Genomic DNA, 12,287 nt, shown 5'->3' on the forward strand with positions numbered 1-12,287 from the left:
ATGTGTCTTTTGGCCATCTGAATTTTTTCTTTGGTGAAGTGTCTGTTCAGCTCCTCTGCCCATTTTTTAATTGGATTATTTGCTTTTTGTTTGTTGAGGTGTGTGAGCTCCTTATAGATTTTGGATGTCAAGGCTTTATCGGATCTTTCATTTATGAATATATTCTCCCATACTGTAGGATGCCTTTTTGTTCTCTTGGTGGTGTCCTTTGCTGTACAGAAGCTTTTCAGCTTGATATAGTCCACTTGTTCATTTTTGCTTTTGTTTCCCTTGCCCGGTAAGATATGTTCATGAAGAAGTCACTCATGTTTATGTCCAAGAGATTTTTGCCTATGTTTTCCTCCAAGAGTTTTATGGTTTCATGACTTACATTCAGGTCTTTGATCCATTTTGAATTTACTTTTGTGTATGGGGTTAGACAATGATCCAGTTTCATTCTCTTACATGTAGCTGTCCAGTTTTGCCAATACCAGCTGTTGAAGAGGCTGTCATTTCCCCATTGTATGTCCATGGCTCCTTTAGCATATATTAATTGACCATAGATTTTTGGGTTAATGTCTGGAGACTCTGTTCTGTTCCACTGGTCTGTGGCTCTGTTCTTGTGCCAGTACCAAATTGTCTTGATTACTGTGGCTTTGTAGTAGAATTTGAAGTTGGGGAGTGAGATCCCCCCTCACTTGATTCTTTCTTCTCAGGATTGCTTTGGCTATTTGGGGTCTTTTGTGGTTCCATATGAGTTTTAGGACTATTTGTTCCAGTTCATTGAAGAATGCTTTTTGTAATTTGATAAGGAATGAGTTGAATCTGTAGTTGCTTTGGGCAGGATGGCCGTTTTGACAATATTAATTCTTCCTAGCCAAGAGCATGGGATGAGTTTCCATTTGTTAGTGTCCTCTTGAATTTCTCTTAAGAGTGTCTTGTAATTTTCAGTGTCTTTCACTTCCTTGGTTAGGTTTATTCCTAGCTATTTTATTCTTTTTTGATACAATTGTGAATGGAATTGTTTTTCTTATTTCTCTTTCTGTCAGTTCATTGTTAGTGTATAGGAATGCCACATATTTCTGTGTGTTAATTTTGTATCCTGCAACTTTGCTGAATTCCGATATTAATTCTAGTAGTTTTGGAGTGGAGTCTTTAGGGTTTTTTATGTACAATATCATGTCATCTGCAAATAGTGACAATTTGACTTCTTCTTTACCAATCTGAATTCCTTGTATGTCTTTGTTTTGTCTAATTGCCATGGCTATGACCTCCAGTACTATGTTGAATAACAGTGGGGAGAGTGGGCATCCCTGTCTTTGTCCCGATCTTAAAAGGAAAAGCTTTCAGCTTCTCGCTGTTAAGTATGATGTTGGCTGTCGGTTTATCGTATATGGCCTTTATTATGGTGAGGTACTTGCCCTGTATACCCATTTTGTTGAGAGTTTTTATCATGAATGGATGTTTAATTTTATCGAATGCTTTTTCAGCATCTATGGAGATGATCATGTGGTTTTTGTCCTTCTTTTTGTTGATGTGGTGGATCATGTTGATGGATTTTCAAATGATGTACCATCCTTGCATCCCTGGGATGAATCCCACTTGGTTATGGTGTATGATCCCCTTGATGTATTTTTCAATTCGGTTTGCTAGTATTTTGTTGAGTATTTTTGCATCTATGTTCAGCAGGGATATTGGTCTGTAATTTTCTTTTTTGGTGGGGTCTTTGCCTGGTTTTGGTATTAGGCTGATGCTGGCTTCATAGAATGAGTTTGGGAGTATTCTCTCCCCTTGTATTTTTTGGAAAAGTAGGAGAAAGGGTACTATGTCTTCTCTGTATGTCTGATAAAATTCTGCGGTAAATCCATCTGGCCCAGGGGTTTTGCTCTTGGGTAGTTTTTTGATTACCGCTTCAATTTCATTGTTGGTAATTGGTCTGTTTAGATTATCAGTTTCTTCCTTGGTCAGTCTTAGAAGGTTGTATTTTTCTAGGAGGTTGTCCATTTCTTCTAGGTTTTACAGTTTTTTAGCATATAGATTTTCATAGGATTCTCATATAATTCTTTGTATTTCTGTGGGGTCCTTCATGATTTTTCCTTTCTCATTTCTGATTCTGTTGGTGTGTGTAGATTCTATTTTTCTCTTAATAAGTCTGGCTAGGGGCTTATCTATTTTGTTTACTTTCTCAACGAACCAGCTCTTGGTTTCATTGATTTTTTCTATTGTTTTATTCTTCTCAATTTTATTTATTTCTTCTATGTCCCTCCTTCTACTGACTTACGGCCTCATTCTTCTTTTTCCAATTTTGATAATTGTGACTTTAGACTATTCATTTGGGATTGTTCTTCCTTCTTTAGATATGCCTGGATTGCTATATACTTTCCTCGTAGAACTGCTTTCGCAGCTTCCCATAGAAGTTGGGGCCTTGTGTTGTTGTTGTCATTTGTTTCCATATATTCCTTGATCCCTATTTTAATTTGGTCATTGATCCATTGATTATTTAGGAGGATGTTGTTAAGCCTCCATGTGTTTGTGAGCCTTTTTGCTTTCTTTGTAAAATTTATTTCTAGTTTTATACCTTTGTAGTCTGAGAAGTTGGTTGGTAGAATTCAATCTTTTTTAATATACTGAGTCTCTTTTTGTGGCCTAGTATGTGGTCTATTCTGGAAAATGTTCCGTGTATACTTGGGAAGAATGTGTATCCTGCTGATTTTGGGTGTAGAGTTCTGTAGATGTCTATTAGGTCCATCTGTTCTAGTGTGTAGTGTGTTGTTCTGTGCCTGTGTGTCCTTAACTTATTTTCTGTCTGGTGGATCTGCCCTTTGGAGTGAGTGTTGTGTTGAAGTCTCCTAAAATGAATGCATTGCATTCTTTTTCCTCCTTTAATTCTGTTAGTATTTGTTTTCACATATGTTGGTGCTCCTGTATTGGGTGCATATATATTAATAATGGTTATATTCTCTGGTTGAACTGATCCCTTTATCATTATGTAATGTCCTTCTTTATCTCGTTACTTTCTTTGTTTTGACGTCTATTTTGTCTGATACTAGTACTGCAACACCTGCTTTTTTCTCCCTGTTGTTTGCATGAAATACCTTTTTCCGTCCCTTGACTTTTAGTCTGTGTATGTCTTTGGGTTATAGGTGTCTCTTGTAAGCAGCATATAGATGGGTCTTGGTTTTTTATCCAATCTATTACTCTGTGTCTTTTCATTGGTGCATTTAGTCCATTTACATTTAGGGTGATTATTGAAAGATATGTACTTATTGCCATTGCAGGCTTTAGATTCTTGGTTACCAAAGGTTTAAGGGTAGCTTCTTTACTATCTTACTGTCTAACTTAACTAGCTTACTGAGGTATTATAAACACAGTCTGATGATTCTTTATTTCTCTCCCTCCATATTCCTCCTCCTCCATTTTATATATGTTGGGTGTTTTATTCTGTGCTCTTTTGTGTTTCCTTTAACTGCTTTTGTGAGTAGTTGATTTTATTTTTTGCCTTTAGTTAGTATTTGGTTGGTCTGCTTTCTTTGCTATGATTTTATTTTTTCTGGTGACATCTGTTTAGCTTCAGGAGTGCTTCCATCTAGAGCAGTCCCTCTAAAATACCCTGTAGAGGTGGTTTGTGGGAGGCAAATTCTCTCAACTTTTGCTTGTCTGGGAATTGTTTAATCCCTTCTTCATATTTAAATGATAATCGTGCTGGATACAGTATCCTTCATTCAAGGCCCTTCTGTTTCATTGCATTAAATATATCATGCCATTGTCTTCTGGCCTGTAAGGTTTCTGTTGAGAAGTCTGATGATAGCCTGATGTGTTTTCCTTTGTAGGTGACCTTTTTTCTCTCTCTGGTTTTGTTTAATACTGTGTCCTTTTCTTCGATCTTTCCATTTTAATTATTATGTGTCTTGGTGTTGTCCTCCCTGTGTCCCTTGTGTTGGGAGTTCTGTGTGCTTCCTTGGTCTGAGAGGCAATTTCCTCCCCCAGTTTGGGGAAGTTTTTAGCAATTATGTCTTCAAAGAGACTTTCTATTCCTTTTTCTCTCTCTTCTTCTGGTACCCCTGTAATGCACATATTGTTCTGTTTCAATTGGTCACACCGTTCTCTTAATATTCTTTCATTCCTGGAGATCCTTTTATCTCTCTGTGCATCATCTTCTCTGCGTTCCTGTTCTCTGATTTCTATTCAATTAATGGCCTCTTGCATCCCGTCCATTTTGCTTTTAAGCCCTTCCAGAGATTGTTTTGTTTCTGTATTCTCCCTCCCAATTTTATCCTTTAGCTGTTTTTCTCCGCAGCTCCATCAGCATGGTTATGACCTTTATCTTGAATTCTTTTTCAGGAAGATTGGTTAAATTTATCTCCCCAGGTTCCTTCTCGGGTTGTCTGGACTATTTTGGACTGTATCAAATTCTTCTGCCTTTTCATGGTGATAGAGGTAGTCGTGCGGCAGTTGGCATGTGTGTCAACTAGGAGAATAAAGTCCCTACTTGCTTGTTGGTCACCTTCCTTTCCTATGAGTATGGCGATCCCAGTGGCTTTTGCTGGGCCACTATGTGGCAATGGGGCCTCTAAGTTTGACCAGGGCGGCTGTGGAGGTGGCTCTGCGTGTTTACTGTGGGCATGGCCACTCTCAGGCTGCTGCTCCGCTATGGCGGGGCTGTGCTGGAGGGGAAACGGGCAGGAGGCTGTTTGTCACCATGAGGGGTCTCAGAGCTGTGCTGCCACCCAGGGGGCTCGGGTGCCGGTAGTTCCCCGGGATTCCCAGCTTCTGGGCTGAGTGTGCCGGTACGCTTCTGTCCAGCTGTGAGGCTTCTGTCCCTTTAAGACTTTCAAAAAGCACTTGCTTTTCTTTTGTCCCAGGGGCACTGGCTGCGGGGACCTGCTCGCAGGTTTTACTGTCGTGTTTCCCTAGTATCCAGCACACCACGCACTGTGTCTGCGCTCCCCATGCAGATGGCTAGGGCTTGGTATTTAGCAGTCCTGGGCTCCCACTCCCTCCCCGCTCTGACTCCTCTCCTCCCACCAGGAGCTGGGGTGTGGCGCGCTCAGTTCCTGCTGGGCCGTGGCTTGTATCTTACCCCCTTCATGAGGCGCTGGGTTCTCGCAGATGTAGATGTAGCCTGGCTGTTGTCCTATGTCTTCTGGTCTCTCTTTTAGGACTAGTTGTATTTGTTGTATTTTCAAAAATATATATGGTTTGGGGAGGAGATTTCTGCTGCCCTACTCACGCCGCCATCTTGGCTCCTCCCTGGCCGGGGATTCTTACCCTTGTATTTTTCTTATAAAAAAATCAATCTCTCCAGAAGATTCCTTGAAGTTTAGAACTCACTTTCACTACCATAAAGGGGAGCCTCATACAAAGTTCCCAGAATATGGGATGGAGCCATCACCTCCTAGGCCTCTCCCTTAATGTACTGCCATGTCAAATAGAGACCTTGCTCACTCCATCATCATTGTCCACTGTGAGGTTATCTGATTTAGCTTTTGTCATCACAGCCTGCTGGCTGCATGTTCAGTTGGATAGCAGTTTATGAAGACTTCAGAAAATCATCTTTGTCTTTTTTTTTTTTTAATTACAGAAGCAAAACAGTATATGCTGTAGAAGTTTCAAACCATTATAAGTAAATAAAGTAAAAAGTAAAAGTTTCCCATTACTTCATTCCAATGACATGTCTCAGAGGTAACTGCTGTTTGTGTGAATCCTTTCAAATTTAAAAAATGCGTATTTGTATAAATGCAACTTATATGGAATTTTGTATTAGTGTTTACAAAAGTGGTCTCACACTACGAATATTGTTACATAATTTTTTTCCACTTAATGTATTACAGACAGTTTTCCATGTCTGTATATCATATAAATCTGTCTCTTTTAATAAATGGATGCTTACCCATTAGGTATATGAATTTATTCAACTAGTCTCTCCCACTGTTTTTTTCTTTTTTAAACAATGCTTCATTGAATATATCTTTGCACACTCACATGAGAATTTCTGTACGATAGATTCTCACTGTGAAATTTCCGGGTCAAGTTTATATACATTTAAAATTTTGGTAGATTCTGCCAAATTGCTATCTGAGTATAACACATAATTACCATCATCTCTGTCACCTACAAATCATGTGTTCTCATGAATGCCTGCCCTGCCGTCTCCTTTACATGATGTTCTTAAAAGCTTGTAGAAAATGGAGTAGTAGTCTCCACTTTCTACATAGAGAAAACCAGAGTCAGATTGGGGGAAAAGCTCAAGTTTCTAATTCCTACTCAGCTTCTTTGGCCCTTTTCTTCATAAGGATTTTAGAACCCAAATAAACTCTAAGGTAGTAGATTGAACCTGCTGGTCTGTGTATTCCTTATTTATTCAGCTAATATTTATGGAGTCTGTATTGTATGCTAGGTGCTCAGCTGGGTATGGAGTCATAGCAGTGAATAAGGGGACATGGTTTCTGTTGCCTTCAATGGAGTTGACAAACCACTGGGGAAGTCAAATAATAGAACAGTGCCATGGAGTATGACGACCACCATGAGAGAAGATGTTCAGGGGTGGGTGTTACGGGAACACACAGCAGGGACTCTCAACACCGCAGTGAGCCCTCAGAAGCGACCTCTGAGCTTAGACTTGAAGAAAGAGTAGGATTAACGGCTGGAGCAGGAGAGTGGAGAGTGTTCCAGGGATATTTGAATTAAACAGATGGGACTGAGCAGCGTAGTCCAAGGGAGAGGAAGGAGGCCTGCAGCGCTGTCTGTGGCTTGGGTGGCCGGGTGGGTGGCGATGCTGTTTATTCACGGGACTGAGGAGGAGGACCTGCCCTAGAGGCAATGTTGAGATCAGATTTGGACATGAGGAGTTTGTGGTGCCCGTGAGACATCCAGAGAGAGAGAGGCTCAGGAAGATGGGTCTCATATGGGGAAAGATTTGAGAACCATCAACATGGTCATAATAATTATTATGTTATGTCATAATTATATTGTTGTCATAGCTAACTCTGGAGTACTTCTGTGTGCCTAGCTTTGTTCTAAGATTTTTTTTAATGCACATTAACTCATTTAATCTCCCCAATAATTCCATGATGTTATTACTGTTACTGTCCTCATCTTACACATGAGGAAACAGATGCAGTGCTCAAGGTGACACAGCTGAGTAATGGTGCTGTAGTGACGCCCATGGTATTCGAAGCCGTACAACTATGTTCACCTAAGGGAGAATGTTGAACACGAAGGGGATATGAAGGAGGCTTTATCTTTTAACTTACATCATTCTGTATTGTATAGCTGTTTTCAATAAGCATTGTCCATACTTGTGTAATTCATTTTAAAAAGATTTATACAGAACTAGGGCCAAGCCAGGATCAGAAATGCATTGGTTCCATTTTTTGCTCCTTGGTTAAATCTGCCATAATCCCCTGCTTTGTTTGGCAATGGAAATGATTCCTAAGGTTGTAAGGTGGAGGCCTAAGGTATCCTCTGAGTACTCTGTCCAGAACATGTAAGTGGTGATAAACATTAAATGAAAAGTGAGCCTCCTTCCTTGCTCATGGGCTCCTGTCAGTGACTCCTTTTCCTTCAGTAAACCTCCTAGTGGACAAAATGTCCAGCGATGCAGGGTTTGTGTCTTCACCTAAGGAAGACTGTGAGCACAAGGCAGAAAACCTGACCATGGGATGTTCCCAGGACCAGTTGCCCCATCCTGTCCCTGTGGGAAACAGTGTGGTGTGTCCTGGGATGGTAGAGACTCTCAGAGATGAGAGCCACTGAAGCACTCTGTGCACTTCTCCAGGTGTGCGATGACTGTGTGGTGTTACGCAGTAGCATTGGGACGGTGTATGAGCGCTGGTGGTATGAGAAGCTCATCAACATGACCTACTGTCCCAAGACCAAGGTGTTGTGCTTGTGGCGTAGAAATGGCTCTGAGACCCAGCTCAACAAATTCTATACAAAGAAGGTACCCGTGAGCTCTGTTTGGGTTGGGGCATGGGCGTTGAAGGCCAAGTGTTCATTGTCTGGCAGGGAAGTTAAAATTCCAAATTCCATGTCTGGGGTCCCACTTTTGCCTCTGGCTGTTATGTGGGATTTGTAAAGCTGTCTCTGAGGTCCTGGCATTGCCATTAGAGAGCAGAGTGGGGGCTCTCTGGAAGGCTGGTATGACAGGACAGCTCTCTCCCCATGTGTTGCAGTGTCGGGAGCTGTACTACTGTGTGAAGGATAGCATGGAGCGTGCTGCTGCCCGACAGCAAAGCATCAAACCTGGTGAGAAGAAAAGAAGTCCCTGAGCAAGTCCCTTCGTTTCTTTTTGTCAGTCCTCAGTGTCAGGCCTGACAAGGAAGCCAGGATTCCCAACCTCCCTGGTTAGCTGATCAGCTCCTCCCTCACCACAGGACCTGAACTAGGCGGCGAGTTTCCTGTGCAGGATATGAAGACTGGTGAGGGCGGCTTGCTGCAGGTCACCCTAGAAGGGATCAATCTCAAGTTCATGCACAACCAGGTAGGTGCAAGTGTCAGCACACACTTCCCAGCCCTGTCGTTGCATCTGCAGTAAGGATCAGTGTCCAGGCCCCCAGTGCTGTCCCAGTGAGCATGAGCGTGCCTCTGGGGCTAGTGGGAGAATTAGAGCAGCTGGACTAGAGACAGTAGGCAGAGGGAGGGCAGTGCCAGCGGTGACCACCTGGAAGGTGCAGCAGGGAGCCTGCACGGGGTAGGGGGTGGTCTCCGGGGAGGGCACCTCGGTGGCCGGGCTGCCTCCGTCCCTTAGACTACTCAGCACAATGTGAGTGGGAGCGTCTCGCTGGACCCTTCTTTGCACAGCGTCTGCCTTCCCTCTTCCCAGGGTAATAATGCTTCTGCTTGATGGTTTTGCTTAGAGAGTCTAGACCAGCTGATCTCCTTGCGTGTTTCTGGTTTGTGTGAAGCTTGTGGGTGTGCATGAGTAACTTGTATCTGTCCTATCTGGAGTGTGTGTTTATTTGCCTTTTTCTCCTGCTGAGTCTCTTCCTGTTCCTTTCCTTCCTCTGAGTGTCCACACTCTGTTCCCTGCCCCCTTCCTTTGCCTGGGGAGCATTTGAGGATCAGCTTTCCCTCATTGTGATTCCATAGGAGTGGCTTTTTCCTTGTGGGCTTTTAACCCAGTATTACTTTTACTCTCAGTGGACATTCCTTAAGCTAATTCCATTCTGAGGCCAACGCATCCTCCCAGGTCCGTGCCCAGTTCTGCCACTTCACGCATGTGCCTTCCCTGCCCCTCCCTGCTGTACCAGTTCCTCTCCTTGAGGCTCTGAACCAGAAAAGAGTGTGGGAAGCACCACAGCCCATGGCCAGGCAGCAGATACTCAGGAGGTGAACAGCTGGACCCTGGCTTTCTCCCTCCACTTCCCGTTTTAGTTCTCTTCTTTCAGGAATCCAGCTGGGCAGCTTTGGTGTGATGGAAGATGGCCGCCCAGGCTTACTGGCAGGATATTTTTCAGCAGTGTATTTACTGTTAGTAACATTGATACATTAAATAAGGTCAGCCCAAAGAAAGGTTCTATTGAGTACTTTTCTGGACCACGAAGGTGCCAGCACTCCTTGGGAGCAGTTTTCTGCCAACATTTCAGCACTGTGGCCTCCCTGATGCCTCATCTTCTAAAGAAGATGTATCTTTAACCAAACCCCAGATGCCCTTCTCTGGGTCCTACCCTTAGTTTAGCCCCTATGGACCAACCACTTCAAAGCATGTGCAAACTGGTCTGTAGTTTAAAGCTTTGCTGCAGAAGAGAGATCCTACAGAGAGGGGGAGTCAAACCCTGACAGGCAGAGATGACGGCCCTGGTCCCATCTCCTACCACATACCGTCAGTGGGAATTGCGGAAGCGTCGGACCATGGGGCAGAGTTGGGCAGTATGGGGTAACAAATGGGAAAAGCGTGGGCTTTGGAGTCAGGACCGACTTGGATTCAGAGCCCAACTTCGTTATTCGTAGGTAAATAAGCTTTCTGATCCTCAGTATCTTCATCTTTACAATGAAGGTAATACTATATGCTGTATCACATACATGTAAGGATTACAAATCATATTTGTAGAACTCTTAGTAGTTACTTATAAGTGATAGCTGTTGTTATCACCATGTTCTTCTTGGGAGAGCCTGGATCCTGTTTCAAGGAAGATACAAACACTTCCCACCCCAAGGACAGTGTGAGGGGACCTTTGCACTCGTGCCAGCCCTCTGCGCCGGAGGAGGATGCATGGAAGGGTAGAGAGCTAATGGGCTGAGGGGGTACCTCTGGGGCATAGTGTCCTACAAGTGCTGCCCTGGGCAGAGGGTATAGGCGGCAACCCAGGCCAGCAGAGGGGCCTTTGGGTTGGGTTTGACCATTAAAACTAACTCCTTCATTTCTCTCCCATGCTTTCTCCTCCGGCCAGGAGCGCAAGGTACATGCCCTTTCTGCTGTCTTCGCTTCTTAGCACTTTTGAGTTGTGTGTGTGTGGATTCTTTTGTCCTCCCTTTGGGAAATAGGTTTTCTGTACGTGGGTGGGGCTATAGCGGGGAGAGTGGGCTCTGTGGGGCATGGGGAGCCTCTGGGCCTTACCCCACCCTCCCTCCCTCTCTTGCAGGTTTTCATAGAGCTGAATCACATTAAAAAGTGCAATACAGTTCGAGGCGTCTTTGTCCTGGAGGAATTTGGTAATTACACTATTTTGCTCTTAGGTCTGGACTCTACATAGCAGTAACTCAAACCTCGGAGCTCCAGAGGAGGGACTAGATGTAGAGAGAAGAGCCACCTCTGCAGGGAGGTCTGGAGGAGCAGGAGTGAGATCAGGGAAGGAAAAGGAAGAGAGAGAGACAGCGGCTGCTAGGGAATGGGTCACAGAAGAGCAAGTGGCCTTAGACTAGTTTAGAGGATGGTGCTAAAGAAGCTCAGTGAACTGGTGCAACCTCTCCTTGCTTGGCCAGCTGATGGTCAGAAAGTTCTGGGGCAGAGCAGACAGGCAGTCCCCAAGCTCTGCTGTGTTCATGTCACCTGCTGCCATCCCTGTAGCAGCCCAGTGCTCCATTCAGCCTCCTGGTGCCACTCTGATGTCCACCCGGCCTCTGTGCTAAAGGAAGGACACATGGGGTGGTACAGGCAGATTCACTCTAGAGGGCAGGGAAGCCTAGTGGGCCTCGGGGACAGACAGGACAGCTGTAGCCATAGCCAGCCTCCCCCTAGCTAAGGGCTGACAGGTGGTGCAGTGGGTCCTTGCCCTGGGGCTTTGAGTTCCTGCTGTGTTTGTGCTTCATTCTTTTGTGCCCCTCATCGCTGCTATGAAAACCTTCTTCTCCAGCAGGTAAAGTGACCTCGGCTCATGCTGCCTCTTCCCAGGCCCCTGCCTTGGGCCCTGCAGTGGGTGGGGTGGACTCCCTTTTACCAAATCAGCTATTCACAGGCCAGCTTGTCTCTTCCTTCTCTCCCCTCCTTCTTCTTTCCCAGTCTCTCTCCACCCTTGTGCTGGCTCATTGGTTCTGAGTTTTCTCCCCTTGTGTACTCCCATCTCTCTTCTGACAGAGAGATATTTAGGGAAATCTTCCAACTCAGAAGAAGGACCTAGGCTTCCTGCTCTATCTTCAATGAGTTTATTCCCTGTTAATCCTGGGTTCCCCCGAATTGTACTTCCCAGGGTCAGAAGAAGGTGTGGCCAACTCTCATCTCACCTTTTTCGGTCCACAGGGGATGCCATGCCCCTCTGCTCCCGTTCCAGGGGCTCTAGTGATGGCTGAGCCCAGGGGGCCTTATCCTTCCTTGAGCCAAGCAGATCTCCTGCATGGCTGGGGTGGGAGTGACTCTCGGTCTTGCATTCTGGGCCATGGACTTGTGTGTACCCTGCCTGGCGCTCCCTGTCACCTTCTTCCCTGGGTGCTGCTCTTGCCTGTCCCTCTGCTCTGCATGTCTGCTCCAGAGCCCTCTGACGCTCTCCCTCACACAGGCAGGCTGGGCATCTCCTGCCTCTCAGGGAAGGAAACTTACAAGTCTGGTGGGTTTAGTACCATGCCACTTCTTCATGCAGCCTCAAGACCCTCTGTGTAGGGGCTGGGAGCACAGAGTCTCGGGCTGGTGGCAGGGATGAGTTCTTGGGCATCTCAGCAAGGTGAGGCACAGGCTAGAGATAACTCCCTTCTCCCAGCCAAGATCTAGGAATGCCCCACTGCAGCTCCTCAGGGCGCTGGACAGGAGCAGTAACCAGCCTAGTGAAAGGCTAGCCCACTCCATGCAGGGGCTCTCAAAGAAGTGGGTGAAGTCACGGCCATCAAGCAAAGAGCCACTGCAGACCTCAGAGGTCTGGCTGAGGAGTCTGAGGGCA

The 12,287-nt window shown here is 45.1% G+C and overlaps 1 protein-coding gene across 50 annotated transcripts in view; it reads left to right on the forward strand.

Moving 5' to 3' along the window:
* MADD (MAP kinase activating death domain) overlaps positions 1–12,287 on the forward strand; it is a 61,013-nt gene that overhangs the window by 46,263 nt on the left and 2,463 nt on the right. For 29 of the 50 annotated variants that reach the window (XM_037016107.2, XM_037016105.2, XM_073216533.1 and 26 more), the window contains 4 exons: positions 7,757–7,921; positions 8,154–8,226; positions 8,355–8,461; positions 10,563–10,632. In XM_037016107.2, the coding sequence (XP_036872002.2) occupies positions 7,757–7,921; positions 8,154–8,226; positions 8,355–8,461; positions 10,563–10,632 (415 nt within the window). The remainder of the gene's footprint in view (positions 1–7,756; positions 7,922–8,153; positions 8,227–8,354; positions 8,462–10,562; positions 10,633–12,287) is intronic. The other 21 variants (XM_037016126.2, XM_037016129.2, XM_037016136.2 and 18 more) reach the window with 1 other exon arrangement.

Source organism: Manis javanica, chromosome 11 (genome assembly GCF_040802235.1).
Source record: "Manis javanica isolate MJ-LG chromosome 11, MJ_LKY, whole genome shotgun sequence".
Lineage (NCBI taxonomy): Eukaryota > Metazoa > Chordata > Mammalia > Pholidota > Manidae > Manis > Manis javanica.